Source organism: Colobus angolensis, unplaced genomic scaffold (assembly GCF_000951035.1).
Source record: "Colobus angolensis palliatus isolate OR3802 unplaced genomic scaffold, Cang.pa_1.0 Scaffold221, whole genome shotgun sequence".
NCBI lineage: Eukaryota > Metazoa > Chordata > Mammalia > Primates > Cercopithecidae > Colobus > Colobus angolensis.
The window spans coordinates 640,252-667,612 of record NW_012115389.1 but is presented as its reverse complement, the minus strand read 5'-3'; the positions used below and the strand labels follow the sequence as shown (position 1 = coordinate 667,612).

Sequence of the window (27,361 nt, the reverse complement as noted above, 5' to 3'; positions counted from 1 at the left end):
TTTGGGACACTTTGTGGACACTTTGTATATTAGGGTTCTCTAGAGGGACAGAACTAATAGGATATATATATATATGAAGTATGAACTCACACGATCACAAGGTCCCACAATAGGCCATCTGCAAGCTAAGGAACAAGGAAGCCAGTCCAAGTCCCAAAGCTGAACAACTCGGAGTCCAATGTTCAAGGGCAGGAAGCATCCCACATGGGAGAAGATGTAAGCTGGGAGGGTAAGCCAGTCTAGCCTTTTCATTTTTTTCTGCCTGCTTTATATTCCACACGCGCTGATAGCTGATTAGATTGTGCTCACCCATATTAAGGGTGACTCTGCCTTTCCCAGCCCACTGATTTAAATGTTAATCTCCTTTGGCAACACCTCACAGACAAACCCAGGATCAATATACTTTGCATCCTTCAATCCAGTCAAGCTGACACTCAGTATTAACCATCACATTTGGTAATGTGTTATTATTATAAGCCAACATTATGAAATTTGCCTTGTTGGATGCTAAATATTTTTGTATTTTTATAAATACTCTTAATCTTTTTTTCTGGAACAGAAGATAAGTTACTCAGAAACAGTGAGATTTTTACAGGTCTTGCTTTTAAGTGTGGTTAGGGAGGAGCAGAGAAGCATTTATTTTAGTGTTAATTTTCCCTACTACTGAGGTAAAAGGCATTTGTGTACTGTTCTTGATGCCCATGATTTAGGAGGTTTTTTCACTCTGGTGGAAGAAGAACTATTCTCAACCCTAGTGGAAGCACTGTTGACACTTCATACTTTCAGGCTGTTCTTCATCTGACCTCAGATAATTTCCTCACATACATGTACTGATTAGTAAACACTGGAAGTTTTGAGAGGCACCTATGCAGTTCTGTCTATATGCGGCACTCTTTTCTCTGGTATTCTACCATACTTATTCAAGCCACCTTGTCCTCTCCAGGGACACACAGCTTTCTCTTCCCAATTCAGGAGACCACCAGGTTCTATTTGAATTCTTCCTCCTCATGTTGCAGCCTCAAAACTTTCTTCAGGCAGGAAATTGAGGCAATTTTCAGGCTCACCTTGTGTGTTTCACATTTCCCAGGCATCACTGTTCTTTGTTTCCTGATGTCCAATAAGTTGAAAATCATTTTCTCAGGCAAGAGGTTAAATTGAGTCTCCGTAACTCCATTTCCACTGAAAGCATAAGTCCAAGAATTACAGTTTTAAATTTATACAATACTGATCCCAAATAGGAAAAGAATCCAAATTTGACATCAGATTCTCTGATTTTGCTGAACTATGTATTTATTGGTGCAGGAAGCTGGATAGCTAATAAGAATAGTAAAAGTTGATATTTTATTAACTTTTTTCACTTCATACACAATAAAGGGAAGAATTAATTTCTTCCATTAAAGGCATCTGAGTCTGCTACTACTCTTATTTTCTAAACTGCTATGGACTATTAATTCTCCCATCAGCTACATCAAAGGGAACACACTTCACCAAATAGAGTGGCTGGATAGCTGTCATTTGTTTTGGACGCCTTTTTCTGCATTGAGAACAATATGCAGAATTACTCTGGGAATGATTCAGGGAAGTGAAGATGGTAAATAGTGCTCAGTTGTATTTTCTTTTTAGTGCTTCTTTATGGACTTCATGTTGCACTTGGGTTGAAGTTCATAGAGGTTTTAATAAATTTAAACCCTGAGAACTCATAAACCATGTTCCAAACTCTACAGCTGTAATTGTTATTTATTTTGCTCTGCTCTAAGGGATACTAGCACACACTACGTCTCGAAACAATTTTCCAATCTATTTAACTTATGTATTTATTTAATAAGTATTTATTGAGTACTTACTATGTCAAGACACTGTATGAGACACTAAGCATATAATACATGAGACAAAAATTAGGCTCTGAACTAAAAAGTACATAATATGGTAGGAAATAGGTAATACAAGTAAATAAACGAATATGTATTTAAATACAAATCGTGGCCGGGGCGGTGACTCATGCCACCCAGGATTTAGGGAGGCCAAGGTGGGTGGATCACTGGAGGTCAGGAGAATGAGATCAGCGTGGTCAACATTGTGAAACCTTGTCTGTACTAAAAAATATAAAAATTAGCCAGGTGTGGTGGTAGATGCCTATAATCCCAGCTACTAGGGATGCTGAGGCAGGAGAATTGCTTGGACCTGGAAGGCAGAAGTTGCAGTGAGCTGAGATTGCACTGCTACACTCCAGCCTGGGCAACAGAGCTAGGCTCCATCTCAAATACATAAATAAATAAAAATTGTGTTAGATGTCAGGAAGGAAATTAACAAGCGGTTATGCTAGAGAGTCAAAAGTCCATCAATTTTGATAATATAGGGGAGTCCTCTCTACAACAGCAACATATGAACTAACCCACTAAGTGACAAGAACTTATCACATCACAGGAATAGCACAAAGGAGAGTAGGTGAAGGGGTATGCTTGTGCTGAAATATTAAGGAAGAACTTGATGTGTTCGAGGAAATGGAATAAAGTCATTGTGGCTGAAGCACAGCAAGGGAGAAAGTAAAACCAGATGAGTCTGAAAGATCAGCAAAAGCCATACAATTCAAGGGCCTGAATGCAGTGGCTGTGGAAGAATTTAAAGCAGGGGAAGACCTTGCTGGTTTGGGGAACTAAGTGAACAATGATGTCATTTACTAAATGAGAACAGACTCAGTGATAAAAAGTTTTAGAGATGAAATAAAATGTTAAGCTTGGGCCCATTAGGTTTGGGATGCTAAGAGTTATCAGAATAGACACTAACTAGTAAGCTGAATAAATATTTCAGAAGAGGAGTTTGAAATATAAATACAATGTTGTTAGTGTTAGAATGTAGGTTATATTTAAAGGTATCATCACTGGAGCCTCAGGGTGTTGCTTTGCCAACCAGAAACCTCTGTGACAGGTGGCACTTATGCTTGGGTTTTGCTTACATCCACTGGGCTCGGGCCAGGCACCATGGTTCACGCCTGTAATCATACTTGCTCATTTGGCTCTGGCTCTGTGCTAGGCTGCAGCTGGACCAGGTATACCATAAGCGGCTTCCACTGTGGGCACCAGGGAACACAGGGGTGCCCAAAAGCTCAGAGATGCCAGGAACACAGAGCCCCAAAGAGGTTGTTACAGCTTATCACAGCCCAGGATCAGGGACCCACAAGGTCTGGACTCCCAGAAGGGCCACAGGTCTTCTTTCCTTCTTGCCACCCACAGTGTGGTGACAAGGATGAGAGGGCATGTTTTGGGGGGACATGTTTTAGCCCATTTGTGTTACAGCTCTTTCAGTCCCACTGACCAACTCTGGCCCATGGTTCCTGGACTGGCCCGGCCCCACCACTGCTTCCTGTTGCATGGGGTGACCACTGGGAGCCAGTGGAAGGCAGAAGAGCTATACTGTTACAGCAGCTCTGGCTTCAGGAACCCCGAGATCTGGGCTTCCAGAAGGGTCACTACTCTTCACTCCCACAGTCCAGGAGTGTATCACTGCCTGCAGCTCAGCGAGCCAGCCAGGAACTTGTTATAGTTCCTTTAGTTCCTGTTGTTTGGCAGGTCCCAAATTCCTGTCCCATGTCCAGGAAGTATGAGGTATGAGGTTATGCAGATAACTGTAGAGTGAGCAAGTGGAGAGGAGCTTTATTGAGAGATAGAACAGCTCTTGGGAGACCCAAAATGGGTAGCTCTGCAGGCAGATCATCCCAGTGAGTGCCTGAGTTTGACTGAGTCTGTGGTTTTTATGTGCCAGAATGGAGGAAGTGCATGCTGACTGGTCCATGGGTGGCCATGGGCAGGCCTTGAAAAAGCACCATCCAATTGGCCAAAAGACATCAAGGAAGTTCTTACTCCTGGTCACAGATTCCACTTGGAACAGTCAGCCCGGCTTCCAGGCTTCAGGCCATCCCTGGCTTGAAGGTGAGGTTTCACTGGGGACCCATCCATTCCCAACTAGTAACCTGTCTGCCTCCCATTGCCATCAACATACATCTGCACCACCCAGACTGTTCATTCTGAGGGACACCTGCAGGCCCATGCCGAGTCCCACCCTCAGCCCCTGCCAGACTTTGTCCCTGAGCTAGTTGGCACCCAAAATTTCAGAGGTGGCTGAGATGGATTCTGTTTAAGGCAGTAATTGAAACAGAAATTTTAAGGTCAGCAGCAAGAGAAAATAAGCTCATTTTGATTAATAACATACAACAACACGACATTTTAAAATGTACTAGTGGTGGTCAGGTGCAGTGACTAACACCTATAATCCCAGCACTTTGAGAGGTCAAGGAGGGAGGATAACTTGAGATCAGGAGTTTGAAACCAGCCTGGCCAACATGGTGAAACCCAGACTCTACTAAAAAAATACAAAAATTAACCAGTCATGGTGGCATGCAACTGTAGTCCCAGCTACTTGGAAGGCTGAGACAGGAGAATTGTTTGAACCCAGGAGATGGAAGGTGCAGTGAGCCGAGATCACGCCACTGTACTCTAACCTGGGCAACAGAGTAAGATTTCATTAAAAAATAAAAATTAAAAAAAAGACCCTAGAGGCAGTAAGAGAAAAGAAACAAATAATGTACAATGGAGCTCAATATATCCAGTTGCAGACTTTTAGATGGAATCCTTACAGGCCAGGAGAGAGAGTCATGACATATTTGTTACGCTGAAGGAAAAAGAAAACTTTTACCCTAGAATAGGATATCCAGCGAAAATATCCTTCAAACATGAAAGAAAAAAAAAAAGACTTTCCCAGACAAACAAAAGTTGGAGGATTTTTATCAACACCAGACTTGTCCTACAAGAAATGCTAGAGGGAGTTCTTCAGTCTCAAAGAACGGGATGTCAATGATCAATAAGAAATCATCTGAAGGTACAAAACTCCCTGGTAATGCTAAGCATAGAGAAAACACAGAATATTGTAACACATATGTGGGGTATAAAGTACTCTTATTTGAAGGAGAAAGACTAAATGATAGACCAATAAAAAATAATAATTATGACACTTTTCAACACATAGACAGAACAAGAAGACATAAAGAGAAAAAACAAAAGTTAAAAAGCAAAAGATGCAGTTAAACTGTATAATCTTTACTCATATTTTGCTGTTTGCTTTTTGTGTATATGCAATCAGTGTAAAACTGTCATTAGTTTAAAACTATGAACTATATGACAGCATTTGCAAGCCTCATGCTTGCCTCAAATCAAAAAACATACAACAGATACAGAAAAAAATAAAGAGATCAAATCATACCACCAGAGAAAATCACTTTCACCAAAAGGAAGATAGGAAAGAAGCAAAGAAGGAAGAGAAGACCAGAAAACAAATAACCAAATAGCAGAAGTCTCTATTTGTCAATAATAACATTGAATGTAAATGGACTAAACTCTCCATTCAAAACACAAAGAGTGGCTGAATGGATGAGCAAATAAGATCCACTGATCCGCTGCCTTGAAGAAACACTAGCAAATAAGATCCACTGATCCGTTGCCTTGAAGAAACACACTTTACCTATGAAGATACATATAGACCAAAAACAAAGGGATGGAAAAAGATATTCCATGCCAATGAAAACCAAAAAAAGAGCAAGAATAGCTATATTTATACTAGACAAAACAGATTTCAAGAAAAACATACGACATACATTTCAAGAGACAAAGAAGGTCATTATGTAATAATAAAGGGATCAATTCAGCAAAAAGATATGACAATTGTAAATATATATCTACCCAACACTGGAGCACTCATATATACAAAACAACTATTATTAGAGCTAAAGAGAGAAATACACTTCAATACAATAATAGTTTGAGATTTCAACAGCCCACTTTCAACATTGGACAGATCTTTCAGACAGAAAATCAACAAAGAAACATCAGATATAATCTGCACTACAGAGCAAATAGACCTAATAGATATTTACAGAACAATTCATCCAATACACATTTTTCTCCTGAGTATATGAATCATTCTCAAGGATAGATCATATGTTAGGTCACAAAACAAGTCCTAAAACATTCAAAAAATTTTGAAATAATATCAAGCATCTTCTTTGACCACAATGGAATTAAATACAAATCAATAACAAGAGGAATTTTGGAAACTGTACAAAAACATGAAAAATAAACAATATGTTTCTGAATGACCAATGTGTCAATGAAGAAACTAAGAAGGAAATTTAAAAATTTATTAAAACGAATAATATTGGAAGCACAACTTACCAAAAACTATGGGACACAGAGAAAGAAGTATTAAAAGGGAAATCTATAGCTATAAATGCCTATTTCAAAAAATAACAAAAACATTACATAAATAACCAAATGATGCATTTTAAGGCACTAGAAAATCAAAAGCAAACCGAAGATAAAATTAATAGGAGAAAAAGAATAATAAATATCAGAGCAGAAATAAATAAAATGGAAATGAAGAAAACAACATAAAAGACTGACAAACTGTTTTTGTTATAAACAAAATTGACAAACCTTCAGCCAGACTAAGAAAAAAAGAGAAAAAACCCAAGTAAAATCAGAGATGAAAGAGAAGACATTACAACTTATATCACAGAAATTCAAAGAATCATTGGTGGCTACTTTGAGCAACTATATAACAATAAATCGGAAAATCTAGAGGAAGTGGATAAATTCCTAGACACATGCAACCTACCAAGATTGAACTCTGAAGAAATCCAAAACCTAGGCCAAGCACTGTGGCTCATGCCTGTAATCCAAGCATTTTGGGAGGCCAAGGTGGGTAGATCACTTGAGGTCAGGAGTTCAAGACCACCCTGCCCATCATGGCAAAACCTTGTCTCTACTAAAAATACAAAAAAAATTAGCCAGGCATGATGGTATGCATCTGTAATTCCAGCTAATCGAGAGTCTGAGGCATGAGAATCACTTGAGCCTGGGAAGTGGAGGTTGCAAAGAATTGAGATTGTGCCACTGTACTCCAGCCTGGAAAAGAAAAAGAAAGAAATTCAAAACCTGCATACAATAATAACAAGTAATGAGATTGAAGCTGTAATAAAAAGTCTTCCAGTAAAGAAAAGCCCAGGACCTGATGCTTTCACTGCTGAATTCCACCAAACATTTAAATAAAAACTAATACCAATCTTACTCAAACTATTCCAAAGAATAGAAGAGGATAAAATACTCCCAATCTCATTATAGAAGGCCAGTATTACCTTGATACCAAAACCAAATAAAGACACATCAAAAAAAATTACCATGGGCCAATATCCCTGAATATTGATGCAAAAATCCTCAACAAAATACTAGCAAACAAAATTCAACAATACATTCATAAAATCAGTCATTATGATGAAGTGGAATTTATCCCAAGGATGCAAGGATGGTTCAACATATGCAAATCAGTCAATGTAATACATCATATCAACAGAATGAAGGACAAAAATCATATGATCATTTCAAATGATGCTGAAAAAGCACTTGGTAAAATGTAACATTCTTTCATGATTAAAATAAAACTAAAACTGGGTATAGAAGGATATACCTCAACATTTAAAAAAAAAATCATATACAATAGACCCACAGCTATTATCATACTAAATAGGGAAACACTAAAAGCCTTTTCTCTAAGATCTGGAACAAGACAAGGATGTCCATTTTCACCACTGTTATTCAACATAGTACTGGAAGTCCCAGGTGGAACCATCAGACAAGAGAAAAAAATAAAAGGTATCCAAATTGAAAATGAAGAATTCAAATTATCCTTGTTTGCAGATGATATCATCTTATATTCAGAAAACTCTAAAGATGAGCCCAAAAAACTATTAGAACTGATAAGCAAATTCAGTAAAGTTACAGGACACAAGATCAACCTGCAGAAATCAGTAGCATTTCTCTATGCCAACAGTGAACAATCTGAAAAAGAAATCAAGAAAGTAATCCCATTTACAATAGCCACAAATAAAATTAAATACCTAGGAATTAACCAAAGAGTTGAACAATCAATGAAACAATGAAAACCATAAAATGTTAATGAAAGAAATTGAAGAGGACACAAAAAATGGAAAGATATTCCATCTTCATGTATTGGAAGAATCAATATTATTAAAGTGTTCATATACCAATAGAATCTACAGATTCACTGCAATCCCTATCAAAATACCGATGACATTCTCTACAGAAAGAGAAATATGTAGTCTTAAATTTATATGGAACCACGGAAGACCCAGAATAGCCAAAGCTCTCCTGAGCAAAAAGAACAAAACTGGAGGAATCACATTACCTGACTTCAAGTTGTACTACATACAGAGCTCAGTAACCAGAACAGCATGGTACTGGCATAAAAACTGACATGTAGACCAATGGAACAGAATAAAGAACCTGGAAACAAATCTATACACCTACAGTGAACTCATTTTTTTTACAAAGGTGCCAAGAACATACATCAGGGAAACAGTCTCTTTAATAAATAACATGGAAAAATTGGATATCCATATAGCAGAACAATGAAACTAGGCTCCTATCTCTCACCATATAAAAAATCAAATCAAAATGAATTAAAACCTAAATCTAAGATCTCAAACTGTAAAACTACTACAATAAATCATTGGGGAAAATCTCCAGGACATTGATCTGGGCATAAATTTCTTGAGTAATACCCAGAGCACAGGCAACCAAAGCAAAAATGAACAAATGGAATCACATCAAGTTAAAAAGTGTCTGCACAGCAAAGAAAGCAATCAACAAAGTGAAGAGACAACCCACAAAATATATAAGAAGCAATTTTATCACCACCACAATGAAGATACTGAATAATATCAATGATAAAAGTTTCTTATGGAAATTTTTTTCTATAGGAAAATATCTAATAATCTGATCAAAAAATGGGGGAAAAATTTGATTAGACATTTCTCCAAAGAAGATATACAAATGGCAAACAGGCATATGAAAAGATGTTCACCATCATTGATCATCAGACAAATGCAAATCAAAACCACAATGAGATATCATCTCACCCCAGTTAAAATGGCCTATATCCAAAAGACGGGCAATAACAAATGTTGACGAGGATATGGAGAAAAGGAAATTCTCATATGCTGTTGGTGGGAAAGTAAATTAGTTCAACCACTGTGAAGGACAGTTTGGAGATTCCTCAAATAACTAAAAATAGAGCTACCATACAATCCAGCAATCACATTGCTGGATATGTACCCAAAAAGAAGGAAATCAGGATATCTAAGGGATATCAGCACTCCAGTGTTTATTGCGGCACTGTTCACAATAGCTAAGATTTGGAAGCAACCTAAGTGTCCATCATCAGATAAATGGATAAAGAAAATGTGGTATATGCACACAGTGGAGTACTATTCAGCCATAAAAAATAATAACGTCTTGTCATTTTCAACACTATGGATGCAACTGGATGTCATTATGCTAAATGAAATAAGTCAGACACAGAAAGACAAACTTCACAGATTCTTGCATATTTGTGGGAGCTAAAAATTAAAATGATTGAATTCATGGGGATAAAGAATAGAAGGATGATTACCAGAGGATGGGAAGATTAGTGGGGGGTGGGTAGGGGGAAGTGGAGATGGTTAATGGGTACAAAACATAGAATGAATAAAACCTAGTATTTGATAGCACAACGGAGTGACTATAGTCAATAATTTAATTGTACTTTTTAAAATAACTGAAAGAATATAATTTGATGGTTTGTAACACAAAGGATAAATGCTTGTGGCAATGGATACATTATTTACCACGATGTGATTATTATGCATTACATGTATCAAAGTATCTCATATACTCCATAAATATATACACCTACTATGTACCCACAAAAATTAAAGAAAAGAAAGAGAAAATGAGTAGGATGAGGAAAGAGCTGAGTCAATTAGTTTTATCAGAATAAAAGTCGAGAGTGATCTTGTCAAGCGCCATTTCTATGAAACAATGAAAGTGAAAGCTAGGTTAAATAGGTTGAAACGTGATAGGAAGTGAGGAAGTTGAGATTGAATGAGTGACAACCTGGAAGAAATGAGTTTGAAGGAAATACATAAAGTGGTCAATAGAAGGAGACATGGGATGAAGCAGGGGATTTACAAATATAGGTGGTTTTCTAATGTGCTTCCATATGTTTTCTCACATTTCTCACCAAAACAAACCCTGAATAAAATATCTGTTCCATTTAACAAGAAATGATGGTTTGTGATACGGATTCTTATACAATTGCGGTAATTCCTGTCATGTAGATCACTATGAAACATTTTCTCACTGTCTATATAAGACCAAGCACTACCAGAACAAAAGCAGAGAATTTGACTCCAGATGTCACTTCAAAATGAGGTTATCTTATAATTTCGCTGAAAAAAAAAAAATCCAGCCAAACTTGCAGGATATTTTCAGCAAATATGAAAATTATTTATATCAGGTATACCTGATATAAATGATGAATTGATGGGTGCTGATGAGTTGATGGGTGCAGCACACCAACATGGCACAAGTATACATATGTAACAAACCTGCACGTTATGCACATGTACCCTAGAACTTAAAGTATAATAAAAAAAAAAAAGAAAGAAAATTATTTAGTTCTTCTCCCACATGTGAGAGACATACAGATAAATGAAGGACAGATAAATAAACTTAGATGAGGGAATAGGGAGGGCATCTCACTGCAAGGAGGCAGCCAAGAAACTTGTTTTGGTATTTAATTTGAAAACATATAAAGTTTAAGTAAAGGGACTAACTTTTGATTTAATAGTTTCCACCCAAGTAAATGCACCAAGCATATTCTATTCATTTTTTCTAAACACAGTGAGGTTGACTCTCTTATCTCAAATTTACAGATGAGGAAACAGATTTGTGGAAGTTAGCTGGGAAGTGTCAGATCCAGGGTCAAAGGCCAGCTTGTCCATCATCAAAGCCAATGCTGAAGATAAATTGTAATGAGCAACAGTAGAGGAAAACGGGTAGAAACATAAGCTAGGAAGCAGACTACCCAACTGATACTCAATTTTACTTCATACTAACTCTGTAAATTTGTGCAAGTTATTTTTATATTCTCTTCAGGTTTCCAACCTATAAAATGAGGATAAGGAAAATGCTTACTACATGGCATTGTTATGGAGATTAAATGAATTTAAACAGTGCCTGGACCATAGACCTTCATAAATGACAAGTGTTAGTATATTATCTTCTCTTGAGAAAAAAATGGTCTCTCTCTATTTGGAAAGGTCACCCCTTTAATAGAGTATTACTAGTTACTTTAGTGAGCAGAGATATTTCTCAGTCAAATCACTGTAAACCAGTTTTGATCTTATATCTGAATAGAGGCAACTAGAATTTTAATTTCAAAATCATCTCATCCAAAAACAAAATTGTCTTTGGCTCATCACTGCATATGTATTTGCTTGTTGTTCAAGATTTCCTTCCCACCAATAACTCTTTGTTTGCCTTCCTGTAAAGAAAATGACAAGGGCTAAATCCATCAGCACCAAAGCTGGGAAGCCCTCCAGGTTCATTTGGAGGAAAATACTCCTTCGAGCTCAAAGGAAGTGTGATCTGTCACAATATTGTATGCCTGCACTAAGTTTGCATCCTGAAAACTCACAGGAAGATAGGAAAGCAAGCAAGAAAAAGCAGCTGGGTCAGACAGGCTTCTGAATTCAGTGTGTGGTCTGAATTTAGTGTGTGACTTTGCCTGCACAAATTGCCCCTTCCTCCTACAAACAAGAGAATTCGGTCAAGTGGATGTGCAGAACTGGGCTGCTCTGAGATGACAGAAAAGGGCTCCTGCTTTTCCTGTAATTGCAGCCCCTTAGTCTTGTGGTTGCTACATGCAATAAATCTAATTCGATGAGGACCAGCCTTACATCCCATCAGAATGTTTCCTGGAAACCTGGAGCACAGAACTCTGATATCATCTCGCATTGTGGCAGGAGAAGCAGCACAAGGCACAATGCTGAAATAGCATGGTCCAGGGTAGGGTACAGTTCATTTATTTTGTTGAAGAAATCATTTTCATTGCATTTGCTGGAAGAGCAGGAGTAAGGGCTACTTGACACTCGTCTCTTAAATGCTGTACATTCCACCTTGTCCCTGTGATGTAAGAGCAGGAAATGAGGACTACCAAGCACAAAAATAGTAGTTAACAATTGTGTGGGTTAAATGATAAAGTGTGTGTGTGTGCATGTTTGTGTTTTCTCAGAGTGGCCATGGAGTGATATTTATGCCAAATTATGGTTTTATAGAAATTATTTCAGAGTTCCTATGGTAACTTCTTAACTTTATCGGAGTTGGCAGCTTGGACGACTTATAGAGAAATATAGGACTCCCAGCTAAGGAAATTAAATATTTACAAAAATAAGCCAATAGCAAACAGAAGAAAAGCTTTGACAGATTAAAAAGTTTCACAAAAGTGGTATTTTTTAGTATAAATATAAACTGCCTCAAGACTGCATAATTATCTTTGTACACCTATGTGTGTGTGTATTCACACAATGCTCATACATACAAAGAATTTAAGCCCAGGTAATTTTAATTGAAAAAATACATATTTTTCAATTGCATGAATATTCAAGAAAAAGTAAAAATTATTCTGACCACAACTTTTAAAATGATGTCAGTTTTCTACTATATTTTTGTGTAGACCATTTTAGAATATTTCCTCTTTTCAAAAAGAAATCATCTTTGACAGACACTAGTATGAGCATAATAGAGGCCCATTTATTTATTTATTTCACAGATGGACAACTAATACAGATGGCACTATTGAAATTATGTCACATCAATGTTTTCAGAGAACTTGGATTTAACTTTCAATATGAAAAAAGATTCATTCAATAATAGAAAGGGTGATACTCTGAGAGTCGAGGTGAGTGTACTTTCCAAGCAATTCAAGCAATACTTCAACTATCAACTAAATAATTTATTGGACTTCCACTTCCAAATGTTAAAACTGAAATATCTTCCTTAATTGCATTTTTAGCAGTTATGTGATGAGACCAAATCAATAACACCAATGGAATTGAGTATTTACAATCATTGCTTCAGTAAAAGGTTTGGACTGAACAAAAGGTTTGAACAAACGGTTTGGACCTAACTATGGGCTAAATAATAGAAATGTAACAAGCTATGATTTTTAATAGCTGTGTTTTAATAGTTGACACATTTCTGAAATAATCTCAAGCAAGTAAAGCTCAGTAGAAGTAAACATTAGTTATTTAATCACTGTCATAATAGAAACTTTCCTCAATGTTTAAATTATTAAGAATTTTTACTCCTTAGAAAGTAGCAGTAAATGGATCATCAACTTTTGTTCTGGATCATGAATAGATATGTGTATTTCCTTCCTTTAGATCTATTGGGCGCACTTAAGCTGAAAATACAAATTTTTATAGTTCCCAGTTTGGGCAAAACAGTGACCTTTATAGTGTCATTCTGTTTTCCAAGCCCTCTTAGGTATTATCTCTCCAAAGGATTAAAGTGGCCAATAGTGCCCAACCTGGAGTCTTAAACTCAAAGGTAGAGTTTTGCTCACAATTTCTGTTTCTATTACATTTTCATCAATTATTTTTTCCTGTCTTTAAATGTATTAATTTTCAGCAATGTTCAAAAGTTAAAATAGAGTCTGTGACATATTTTCCAAAAATGAATGAAATGTAAGTGTCTCAATCAGTTTGGGCTGCTATAATGGAATACCATAGACTGGTGATTTAAACAACAGAAATTTACTTCTCAAAGTTCTGGAGCCTGGGAAGTCCAAGAGCAATTTCTGGTGAGTGCCTTCTCCCTGGTTTGTAGATAGCCATCCTTTGCTGTGTCTTCCCATGGCAGACAGCAGGGAGAGAGGAAGAAAGCCCTCTTGTGTCTCTTCTCATAAGGACATTCATCCCATCACGAGAGCTCCACCCTCATGACCCAACCACCTGCCAAAGGCTTCATCTCCAAATGCCATCATATTGAGGAATAGGGTTTCAACATATGAATTTGATTGGTGGGGGTGGGGAGGACACAAATAGCATATGAATGAATTTGTTTCATAATATTTATTGCATCATATCCTTGATGATTTAGGCCTGCCAAAAAGAAGAAGAGTGTTTTCAAGTAGACATTAGCCTTGAGCCTCAAACATTTTGATTCCTGCTTTTTAAATTTATCCAATAATCAAGAGAGAACAGTAACAATGAAGGATGTGATGCATAGAATATCAACCAGTTACAGCCAGGAAACTTTCAAAAACTAGTATGTGAAATTCTAAGAAGAGCTTATAAATAGCTATGTTGATTACATTTTAGTCATTTAAATTTTCCTGTGTGAGAGAGAAAATAAACTGACAAATTCTATAAGCAATGCCATTCAAGTACCTGAAATAATCAATGCATGTTGGCAAAAGTTACAGAAATAATTTGTGAATTTATTCATCCAACAAATGTTTATGGGGAACCAATTTCATATTGGACAAAATTTTCTGCCTTCATGGAGTTAACATCAAAGAGTAGAAAACAATAAACACATAAGTAAAATTTAGTAGGTTGAATAATGGTAAATGTTTAATAAAGCTTAGTAAAATAAAGTATCAATAGTGTGTCCATTAGTTGACTATTGCCACAAAATTGTCACATTTCAGCAATACGTGTTTATTGCTCATGTGTCTGAGATCTGTCAACTTTGCTGATGTTGGCGGGGGTTGGCTCACTGAAGGGTGATCAAAGCTGACTCTGGCTAAGGTGACTGGAGAAACCAGCATGTGTCTCCATCTCCATGTTAGTCTAAGCAGGTTATCAGGGTTTGGAAGGGGTGGGAGGACACAAGGAAACAGCCAAGGCTTCTTGAGACCTAGACTTGCACTAGCACACTGTCAATTCCAGCTCATTCTATCGGGGAAAGAAAGTCGTATTGTTGATTCTAGAGTTAAAGAACAGGGCAGGTCATCCTACCCATTGAGAAAAGGAACTGGAGAGTCAGATAGTAAAGGATATAGAGACAAGGAAGGGTAAGAAATGGGGCCAGTGATGCATCTACCACGGCGTGGATGCTACTTTAAAGGAGAGGTCAGGAAAGAGGTTACTGATCTATTTGATCTAACTGATAAGACACCTTAAGGAGGTCAATAAGTGAGCCACAGAAATATCTGGAATAAATATTTCAAGTGTAGATGCCATAAGGCAGTATGGAAGAAATGAGGGAAGTGTGGTAGAAATGAGGTCACAGAGGTGGTGGAGGAGTGAGGTGGGACACAAATCTTGTAGGGCCTGTCAGGCCGTTCGAAGAAATTTGATTTTACTCTAAGTAAGATGAGAAGCCAGTTAAAGATTATGAGGGAAGGAAAAACATAACCTTATATTTAAGAGATTTCCTACCATGGACAAAAACGTTGAGCAGGCTGCTGGTTGTCATAAAAAAATGAATATTAAGAGACATAGACAATGAGAGGAATTGATAAATTCGACATGCAGGTTCATATATACAAAACTACATACCTGGTACCTTAAGGTACCAGCTTAGCAGAGATTTCACCAGAAGCTATGTCCTTGAATACATTACTGCTGTGCCCAATGAGCACAGACATCCTTTCATTTATGTGGTATATGCATTTCTAAAAGGTCTATGGGGTTTTGAATTTTAAAGTGAAGTAATTTTCCCATGACTATAATTTAAGATATGTAGCCCCATGCAAAAATGAAGTTAAAATTCTCCAGAATAAAAAATGTGCCGTAAACAATAAGAGAATTGAATAAGGCATAGGGTATAAAAATTAAGCCTGCCAAAAGCAATATCCTATATGCACATGTAATTAAATTGAAGATACAATGGGAAAGAAGACCATATTTGATATAGCCAAAATGTATAACAATATAAAATATCTAGTCTAAATTTTAGCAAGAAATGTTCACATCACTAGAGGAAATCTAGAAAACTCTCTTCAAAGACACAAAAGTAAACTTAAACAAATGAAAAGATACGCCACGTACTTAGGAAGAAGCGACCTTATGAGGAGATCAGTTATCCCTCAGGTAATTTTGAAATTTAATATGAGACCATTGAAAACCACCAGATTTTTCTTTTCTAGAGCTTGAGAAGTTAATTACAAAGTTCATTTAGGAAAAAAAAAGCAAACATATGGAGAGAGTGGCTAGTCTTGTTATTAAAATCCACTAAAAGTCTCATAACGATGTAGAATGTGTTATGTAACAAGACAGAGAGACTAATGGGACAAAATTTAAAAATTCAGAAATCAACTTGGTTACCTATACATACATACACAGAAAATATAGGATACAAATATAGGATACAATAAAGATGGAATCTCAAGTCTAAGCTGAAAAGATGAACTTTTTAGTAACTTGAATTGAGATAATTGGATATTCATATGGAAAAAGACAAAAATTAGATCAGTCTCTTACATCGTACATGAGAATAAATTCTGAAGGGATCAAAAAGTAAATTCTAAAAACTTAAACACTATGGTACTAGAAGTTAACATGGGTAAATTCTCTAATCTGAGAGTGGGAAAACTGCCACAACAAAGTCCAGAAGTAATACAGGAAAAAATTGATGAATACGAGTACATAAAATAAAAATATATTTTTGGTATGGCAAAATCATAAGCAAATAAAGACAAATGGCAAACTGAAAAAATAGCTAAGTGCTATATCTCTAATATATAAAGATCTTCTAAAATAAAGAAAAAACAGACTAATAGCCCTATTTTTAAATGGGATAGAAAATTAAAAGAGATCTCACAAAAAAGCAAATGGCTCTTAACTCTAAGAGATAGTCAACCTCACTGATAAGAGAAATGCAATTAAAATTACATGGAGATATCATTTCTCACCTACTAGATCAGCACAAATCCACAAGATTGAAATCATACTCTGTTGTCAAATTCATGAAGAATCAGACACTCATATATATTTCTTGTAGAGTTGCAAAATGTACAATTTCCAAGGAAAGAAAGTTAATAATATCCAGCAAAATTACATATGCACGTATCCTTTGACGCAGCAGTAACTCTAGGAATCTACCTCAAAGAATCACTGGCAAAAATCCAAAATGCACAGGGCAATTCACTGTACTCCTGTTGAGAACAGCAAATGTCAGAGAATAACTCAAATGTTCATTAATAAGGTACTGGTTGAATAAAGTATGGTAATTCCAAACACACACACAAATTGTTTACAATTATAAAAAGCGTGAAATATATCTCTGCATATCATTATGTGCTATCACGGGAAACTCTATTAAAAGTAACAGGTTATAAAATTACACACAAAAAGCATAAGAAAGCAGGGAGGAGATAAAATTGTATAGTGTGACAACAATTACCTAAGGATAGAAGAGAAAATACTGTTAATACATATACATATCTGTTTATGGTAACAATTTATGGAGAAACCAAAAATTTTAAATTACCTTTAAATGAGGGAAGGAGGGGAAAAGGCAGTGAGTAAAGAGTAACCAAACTTCTTTAGAAGGTACTTTACTTTGTATACCTGACTCTGATAAGAATTTAAATTGCTGATAAAACATATTGCAACACTGTAATTTTTACAAGTGAATTTGAAGAACTTATGCTGAAAATTATTTTCAAGTTTAGGAATTCTAATTCAACTTTTGTAATATGACATTAAGTTATTTTCTAAAGTTAGGAATACACAACAGCTATTTTGGTATGTGTGAAAACACACACGTGTGGACTGTATTTTTCACTGTGATAGGAGCTCTAGTATACAGCAGAAAGAGATGGAGTCTGACGGAGAGTTTCTCAATTGGAAATCAGGTCACCAGCCAAATAAACAGAAAAAAAGTTCTTTGAAAACAAACAGAAAAAACCCACAATGGTTACGGATTGTATCCAGAAATAATGATTGGGATTTATTCCCTTAATCGATATGATCCTGCTTATGTAATCAAATACAAATATCTCAGTTTACTTCTTAGCTTACTTTTTCATTGGGCTATCAAGCTGATTTTGACACAAAATTGACTTGTTTATCTCCCTAGCACTTATCACCATCTGACATTACATGAAACTAATTTCTTCCTCTCTCCCTCTCTCTTCCTCTTCCTTCTCATACTCCATCTTTCTTTCCTCCCTCTGCAATGTAAGCTCCATTAAACCAGTGATTTTGTGTTTTCACTCTTTTAACTAAGTATTTGGTACCGGTGCCTGACCAATAGGTGATGCCCAATAAATATTTGTTAAGTAGATGAATGGGCGAGTATTATTCATTTGTCACAGCCAAAAATCTACCTGAGATTTTATACAGTCACGTGCATTTTGTCATGTGTCTTAATCCAGGTATTTATGATGGACAGAATCTCTCATAGGCTTTTAATGGCACTGGGGCACAGGTGTACATGAGATCAAGGCAGACTGCCATGGCTAAAGAGGATAGTCTCTGAAGGCATTCACTCCATCTTCCACAGAGCCCAGTTCACGTACCTGCATACAGAGACTTAGGACAGAACCTATCTCATGTGGTTATTCAAGGAAAGTACCCAATGCAGTGTCTGGCAGACAGTCAAGAAAATTTACCCATAAGTTATGAAAAGGGATAAAGGGAAGAAGTCTGAAGGAGCCATAAAGCCTCCCCAGCACTTAACTTCCTCGATTTCCCATTCTGCTATTTTCATACAGGTGACCATGGTTTTTGGAATGATTTGAGCATCAGCTTCTGAATTAGAAAAATTGAAATAAAATAATTCCTGCTCAACAAAAACATCAAACAAGACCATTTAAGTGGAAGTGATATGTTGCTATATAATTGTGCTGTGTCCTTACCATCTACCCACTCAAACCACCTAGTCAATTAAGCCAACTGTTCAATCAATCAATCAAACAGCACGTATTCATGATTACACACCAAGTGTGAGGCACTGAACTCTTCACTATGTCGAGTAATGTAGGTATTTACAGCAATCCCCAGGGAAACCACAGACAAAAGATTCACTAAAGTCTTCTGACTTTTGTTTAACATGCAGCTGCGGGCACTCAGGTATAAACAGAGAGATTTTTTTTTCTCCCAAGAATATATTCTTGGGGACCAGGCACAGTGGTTCACACCTGTAATTCCAGCACTTTGGAAGACTGAGGCGGATGGATCTCTTGAGGTCAGGCGTTTGAGACCAGCCTGGCCAACATGGTGAAACCCTGTATCTTCTAAAAATACAAAAAATTAGACAGGCGTGGTGGCTCGCACCTGTAATTCTAGCTATTCGGGAGGCTGAGGAACGAGAATCACTTGAACCCAGGAGGCGGAGGTTACAGTGAGCTGAGATCAGGCCACTGCATTCCATCCTAGGTGACAGAGCGCGGCTCTGTCTCAAAAACAAACAAACAAACGAACAGAAAGAAGAAAATATACATCCCTGGGTTCCAAATTCTTTCTCACTTTCTATTGTGCCCCATTAATTCCTTTCTTTTGTCTTTTCTGGCCCTGCATATCAAAAATGCGAGAGACTAAAACCAATTATTGTCCTAGTAAATAATAAAAACAGATTAAGTCTTATGATGTTGCCCTGAGAGAAAATATTTGATACTCTTTTCTAATCACAATGTCATTCTCCTATCCAAACTGCAGGTTCAGGAATGAAGACTCAGCCCCTGAAAATACTACTATCCCCTGACCCAGGGTAACTTTTCTCTTCATGTTTTACATGGAAAACCAAAGTGTGTTCAATTTAAACAAAATGTGTTCTACTTGGGTTCAAGGCCCACCTTCCGTATATCCAACATTAGACTATTTTCCAAGAACCTCACTCCAACCTCTTAATATCTTCTCTTTCTGAACACATAATTTCTCCCCCACAAATTTTGTTTTTTCTTATATCACAAATGTCTTAATAACATTACCTTTTTTTAATTTTTAAATTTTAGTTTGATGGGTGCCTAGTAGGTGTACATACTTATAGGGTACATGGTATGTTTTGATACACACATGCAATGTGTAATAATCGCATCAAGCCAAATGGAGCTCCCAACCTCTCGCACCTTTATCTTTTGCATTACGAACAATCCAATTACATTATTTTAGTAATTTTAAAATGCACACTTAAATTATTATTGACTGTAGTCACCCTGTTGTGCTATCTTGTTTTGTAGGGGGCTTACTGATAGCATGCTTTTTTAAAAAATGAACTTTATTTTTAGAGCAGTTTTAAGTTCACGGCAAATTAGAGCAGAAAGTGCAGAGAATTTCCATATGACCTTTGCTCCTTCACACACATGCACGCACACACACACACACACACAGCCTCCCCACAATTAACACCTCTTGCCTTTATTACAATCAACTAACCTATATTGACATGTTATTATCACCTAAGGTCCATAGTTTACATTAGAGTTCACTTTTGTGTTGTACATTCTATGGGTTTTGACAAATATATAAGGACATGCATTCACCATTATAGTACCATATGGAATAGTTTCACTGCCCTAAAAATTTGTACACTCTTCCCATTTTTTCCTCCCTCCCTCTAATCTCTCACGACCATTGACCTTTCCCCTGTCTCCATAGTTTAGTTTTTTCCAGAATGTCATATGGTTGAAGTCATACAGTACATAGCTTTTTCAGATTGGCTCATTTCACTTAGAAATGTGCATTTAAGGTTTCTCTAGGTCTTTTCATAGCTTGATGGTTTCTTTTTCTTTTCTTTTCTTTTTTTTTTTGAGACAGGGTCTCGCTCTGTTGCCCAGGCACAAACATGGCTCACTGCAGCCTCTCCTTTCTGGGCTCAAGCAATCCTCCCATCTCAGTCCCCCAAGTAGCTGGGACTACAGACACATGCCACCATGCTTCGCTACTTTTTGTATTTCTTGTAGGATGGGTTTTCACCATGTTGACCAGGGTGGTCTCAAACTCTTGGGAGCAAGTGATCCGTCCACCTCAGCCTCCCAAACTGCTGAGATTATAGGCGTGAGCCACCACACCCAGACGATAGCTTATTTCTTTTTACCCCTGAAAAATACCTGGATGTACTACAGTTTATCCATTCACCTACTGAGAGACAATTTGGTTGCTTCCAATTTTGACAATTATGAATAAAGCTGCTATAAACATCTGTATGCAGGTTTTATATAGACACAACTTTTCAACTCATCTGAGTGAATACCAAGGAACATGATTATGGGATTGTATGGAAAAAATATGTTTAGTTTTTTAAGAAATTGCCAAACTGTTTTCAATAGTGGCTGGGTATTTAGCTTTTTTAAGAAATTGTCAAACTGTTTTCTACAGTGACTGGGGTTTGGGCCATACTCCTGAAAGATGCCATTCTAAATGCTGTAATATCAAATGTTGAAATCCCAAAATATCAAAATCCCTAGTGTCTAAAGTTCCCAAAATTCCAATATTGATAGACCAAAATCACAATATAATTCTGGAAAGATAATTTTAAAAAATTTTTTTAAAGACATTTCCTTGCATTTGCAAAGAAGGTTTGTTTGAGAAATATAAAAACACAACTGAACAGTTTATAGGCATTTGAGATTATGGCATTTGGGATTTTGTCTTTTGGATTATGCTTGGCACTGTGAATGGCTCTACCATTATGCATCCCCAGCAGCAATGAATGAGAGTTCTTGCTGCCCCAGCATTTGGTGTTGTTCATGTTTTGCGTTTGAGCCATTCTAATATGTGTGTGGTGGTATCTCATTTTAATTTGCAATTGACTAGTGGCATACAATGTTGAAAACTGTTTCATATGCTTATTTGCCTGGCGTGTGTCTTCTTTGGTAAGTTTTTAGAGTACTTCGGACACCAGTCCTTTATCAAAAGCATTTTGCAAATACTTTCTCCCCATCTGTGGCTTGTCACTTCATTCTCTTGACAGTGCTTTCACAAGAGTAAATGTTTTTAATTTAATGAAGTACTGCTTATCAATCATTTCCTTCATCGATCATGCCTTTGGTGTTGGATCCAAAATATTCAGCTCAAACCCAAGATCATCTAGATTTTCTTCTACACTCTATTCTAGGAGTTTTATACTTTAGCATTTTACATCTCAGTCTATAATCCATTTTGAGCTGATTTTTGTGAAGAGTTTAAGGTCTATGTCTAGATTCATCTTTTTGAGTGTGAACATCCCATTGTTCAACACCATTTGTTGAAAACTTATCTTTTCTCCATTGTATTCCCTTTGCTCCTTTATCAAAAATCAGTTGATAGTATTTATATAGGTCTATACCTGTGCTCTGTTCCATTGATCTATTTTTCTATTCTTTGGCAAATACCACACTGTCTTTATTACTGTAGCTTTATAGTAAGTCTTGAAGTTGGATAGTGACAGTCCTCTAACTTTGTGCTTCTTCAATATTATGTTTGCTATACTGGCTCTTTTGCCTGTCCTTATAAACTTAAGCATCAGTTAGTTGATATTCAGGAATTTATTTTCTGGGATTTTGATCGGGTCTGCCTTGGATCTATGTATCAAGTTGAGATGAAGTGATGTCTTCATAATATTGAGTCTTTCCTTCCATAGACATGGAATCTCTCTCTATTTATTTAGTTTTTTATTTCTTCATCAGAGTTTTATGAATTCCTCATAAAGGTCTTATATATTTTTGTTAGTTTTATGCCTAAGTATTTAGCTGGGGGGTAATATTGTAAATAAGATTTTGTTTTTAATTTCAAATCCCATTTGTTTGTTGCTAGCATATAGGAAAGCAATTAACTTTTGTATATCAACCTAATTTTGCTACCTTGTTAATAATTGCTTATTAGCTCCAGGACAGTTTTGTTGTTGTTGTTGTTTTGTTTTGTTTTGTTTTGTTTTTTGGTCAATTCTTTCAGATTTTCTACATAGATAATCATGTCATCTGCAGACAAAGGCAGTTCTATTTTCTTCTTCCCAATCTGTGTACTTTTTACTTCCTTTTCTTGTCTTATTGCATTAGCTAGGACTTCCAATAAATATGATGTTGAAAAGTGTTGGTGAAAGGAGATGTCCTTGCCTTGCTCCTTATCTTAGTAGGAAAGCTTCAATGTCTTACCATTAAGTATGATGTTAGCTGAAAGATTTTTTTACATGTTCATTATCAAGTTGAGTAAGCTCCCCTCTATCACTAGTTTGCTGAGAGTTCTGATCATGAATGAGAGCTGGTTTTGCTAGATGCATTTTCTGCATCTATTGATATGATCATGTGATTTTTCTTCTTTAGCCTGGTGCTGCGGTGTAATTAGTCTGCTGCCACAGCCAAGTGTATAAAATCCTCTGGTGAATCTCTTGTGATGATTCAAATCCTAGAGTAATCTCCTGAAGAAGAGAAGACCCTCTGCTCCACGTCCCATGGCTTCTGCCCTCCTTTCCCATGCAGGGGCCCCAGCCTTCTCCCCACAGCCTTGGGGGCTCTTGCCCTTCCTGTGCTAGTAGTAGGTCTTATACAATCTTTCTAATGATTTTTTTTTTAACCCACTGAGTATCCCCACGTCCCCCATACCCTCTGACTACTCTTCCCAGCCTCTAGCAATCATCCTTCTACTCTCTATCTCCATGAGTCCAATTGTTTTGATTTTTAGATCACACAAATAAGTGAGAACATGTGAACTTTTTCTTTCTGTGTCTGGTTTATTTCACTTAGCATAATGACCTCCAGTTCCATCCATGTTGTTGCAAATGAAAGTATCATTCTTTTTTATGGGTGTGTAGTACTCTAATATATATACATACTACATTTTCTTTATCCATTCTTCTGTTCATGGACACTAAGGTTGCTTCCAAATTTTGACTACTGGGAACAGTACTGCAATAAACATTGCAGTGCTGCTATCTCTTTGGCATACTGATTTCCTTTCTTTGGAGTACATATCCAGCAGTGGGATTGCTGGATCATGAGGTAGCTCTATTTTTAGGTTTTTGAGGAACTTTCAAACTGGTTGTACTAATTTACTTTCCACCAACAGTTTATGAAGGTTCCCTTTCTCCGCAAACTCACCAGCATTTGTTATTGCCTGTTCTTTGGATATAAGCCATTTTAACTGGAGTGAGATGATATCTCAGTGTAGTTTTGATTTGCATTTCTCTGATGATCAATGATGGTGTCATCAATGCTGATCATCAATCATCAGTGATGATCTTTTCATATGCCTGTTTTCCATTTGCATATCTTCTTTGGAGAAACATCTAATCAATTCTTTTGCCCATTTTAAAAATCTGATTATTAGATTTTATTCCCTATAGAGTTGTTTGACCTCCCTATACATTCTGTTAATCTCTTGTCAGATATGTAGTTTGCAAATATTTTCTCCATTCTATAGGTTGTCTCTTCAGTTTGTCGATTGTTTCTTTTGCTGTGAAGAAGTTTTTAAACTTGACATGATTCTATTTGTCCATTTTTGCTTTGGGTGCTTGTGCTTGTGTGGTGCTACTCAATGAATTTTTGTTCAGACAAACATCCTTGAAAGTTTCCCCAATGATTTCTGGTAGTAGATTCATAGTTTGAGGACTTAAAGTCTTTAATTCATTTTGATTTGATTTTTGTATACGGTGAGAGATAAGGGTCTAGTTTCATTTTTCTGGGTACGGATATCCAGTTTTCCCAACATTATTTATTGAAGAGACTGTCTTTCTCCCAATGTATGTTCTTGGCACCTTAGTAAAAAACTGAGCTCATTGTAAGTGTGTAGATTTGTTTCTGGGTTCTCTATTCTGTTCCATTGGTCTATGTGTCTGTTTTTATGCCAGTACCACACTGTTGGTTACTTTGGCTCTGTAGTACAATTTGAAGTCAGGTAATGTGATTCCTCCAGTTTTGTTCTTTTTGCTCTGGAGAGCTTTGGCTATTCTGGGTCTTTTGTGGTTTCATATAAATCTTAGGACTATTATGTCTCTTTCTGTGAAGAATGTCATTGGGATTTTGATGGAAATTACATTAAATTTGTAGATTGAGTTCAGTAGTATGGACATTTTAACAATATTTATTCTTCCAATACATGAAAATGGATTATTTTTCAATTTTTTGGTGTCCTTTTAAATTTCTTTTATTACATTTTTTATAGTTTTCATTATAGACATCTGTCACTTCTTTGGTTAATTTAACTCCTAGGTATTTAATTTTACTTGTGGCTATTGTAAATGGAATCGCTTTCTTGATTTCTTTTTCAGATTGTTCACTATTGATAATAGAAGTGCTACTGATTTTTTGTATGTTAATTTTGTATCGTGTAACTTTACTAAATTTGTTGATGCGTTCTAATTGTTTTTTAGTTCAATCCTTAGAGTTTTCCAAATATAAGATAATATAATCTGTAAACAAGGATAATTTGACTTCTTTTTTTCCAATTTGGATGCACTGTCTTTCTCTTGTTTGATTGCTCTAGCTAGTACTTTCAATACTGTTAAATAACAGTGGTGAAAATAAGCATCCCTGTCATGCTCTGATCTTAGAGGAAAGGCTTTTAGTTTTTCCCCATTTGGTATGATAGTAACTGGGGGTTTGTAATATATAGCTTTTATTATGTCGAGGTATGCTCCTTCTAGCCTCAGTTTTTTAAGGATTTTTATTATGAAGGAATATTGAATTTTATCAAATGCTTTTTTCAGTATCAATTGATAATTATCATAGGTTTTTTGGTCTTCATTCTGTTGATATGATGTATCACATTGATTGATTTGTGTATGCCTTGAATCCCAGGGATAAATCCCACTTGGTCATGATGAATTATCTTTTTAATATATTGTTGAATTCAGGTTGCTGGTATTTTCATGGGAATTTTTGCATCAGTATTCATCAGAGGTCTTGGCTTGTAGTTTTCTGTCTTTGCTGTGACTTTGTCATGTTTGGTATCAGGGTAATATGTGCCTCATAGAATCAGTTTGGTAGTATTCCCTCCTCCTCTATTTTTCAGAACAGTTTTAGTAGGATTGGCATTAGTTCTTCTTTAAATGTTTGGTAAAATTCAGTAATGAAGCCACTAGGTCCTGGGCTTTTCTTTACTGGGAGAACTTTATTCTGGCTTCTGTCTCATTACCTGTTATTGGTTTGTTAAGGTTTTGGATTTCTTCATGGTTCAATCTTGGTAGGTTGTATGTGTCTAAGAATTTGTCAATTTCCTCTAGATTTTCCTATTTCTTGACATATGGCTGCTCATAGTAGCCATTAATTATCCTTTGAATTTCTGCAGTATCAGTCCAAATGTCTTCTTTTCCATCATTGACTTTCATTTATTTGGATCTTCCCTCTTTTTTTCTCAGTCTGGCTAAAGGTTTGTCAATTTTGTTTATCTTTTTAAAACCTCATTTTTTGTTTTGTTAATCTTTTGTATTGTTTTTTACATTTCAGTTTCATTTATTTCTGCTATGATTTTTATTATTTCTTTTCTTCTACTAATTTTATCTTTGGTTTGTTTTTGCTTTTCTAATTCTTTAAGATGTATTATTAGGTTGCTTATTTGAATTTTTTAAATGTAGGCACTTAATAGCTACAAACTTCCCTCTTAGTACTGCTTTGGCTATATCCCACAGGTTTTGGTATGTTGTGTTCAAACAAACATTGTCATTTGTTTCAAGACTTTTTTTCAATTTCCTTCTTAATTTCTTCATTAACTCATTGGTCATTTAGGAATATATTGTTCAATTTCCATGTGTTGGTACAGTTTCCAAAATTCCTCTTGATATTGATTTCTAGTTTTATTCCATTGTGATCAGAGAAGATGCTTGATATTTAATTTTGCTGAATGTTTTAAGACTTGTTGTATGACTTAACATATGGTCCATCCTTGAGAATGATTCATGTGCTTAGGAGAAGAATATGTATTCTATAACTGTTGCATGAAATGTTCTGTATTAAGTCTATTTAGTCTATAGTGCAGATTAAATGTGAGGTCACTTTGTTGATTTTCTGTCTGGAAGATCTGTCTAATGTTGAAAGATGACTTTTGAAGTCTCCAGCTATTATTGTATTGGGGTCTATCTTTCTCTTTAGTTCTCATAATATTTGCTTTGTATATCTGGGTACCCAATGTTGAGTGCAAATGTATTTGAAATTGTTATAGTTGCTTGCTGAAGTGACCCCTTTATCATTATATGGTAACCTTCTTTGTCTCTCCCTGTAGCTTTTGTCTTGAAATCTATTTTGTCTGATACAAGTATAGTTACTCCTGCTCTTCTTTGGTTTCCATTGACATGGGATATCTTTTCCTATCATTTTATTGTCAGTGTATATGTATCTTTAGAGGTAAATGAGTTTATTTTAGGCAACAGATCAATGGGTCTTGATTTTCATCCATTCAGCCACTAATTAGGTTTTGATTGGAGAGTTTAGTCCATTTTCATTGAATGTTATTATTGATAAGTAAGCAATTATTCCTCCCATTTGGTCATTTGTTTTCTGGCTGTTTTGTGGTCTTATCTCCCTTCTTTTTTCCATTCTATCTGTCTTTCAG

General features: G+C 36.1%; 1 protein-coding gene across 2 annotated transcripts in view; it reads left to right on the top strand.

Annotated features, from left to right (window-relative positions):
* Positions 1-11,429: 11,429 nt before the first annotated feature.
* OPRM1 (opioid receptor, mu 1) overlaps positions 11,430-27,361 on the top strand; it is a 120,126-nt gene continuing 104,194 nt past the window's right edge. The window contains exon 1 of one of the 2 annotated variants that reach the window (XM_011943738.1): positions 11,430-11,954. Coding sequence is in view for 1 of the 2 variants with exons in the window: in XM_011943735.1 (XP_011799125.1) it covers positions 11,442-11,488 (47 nt within the window). In the remaining variant the exon portion in view is untranslated. The remainder of the gene's footprint in view (positions 11,955-27,361) is intronic. The other variant, XM_011943735.1, reaches the window with a different exon arrangement.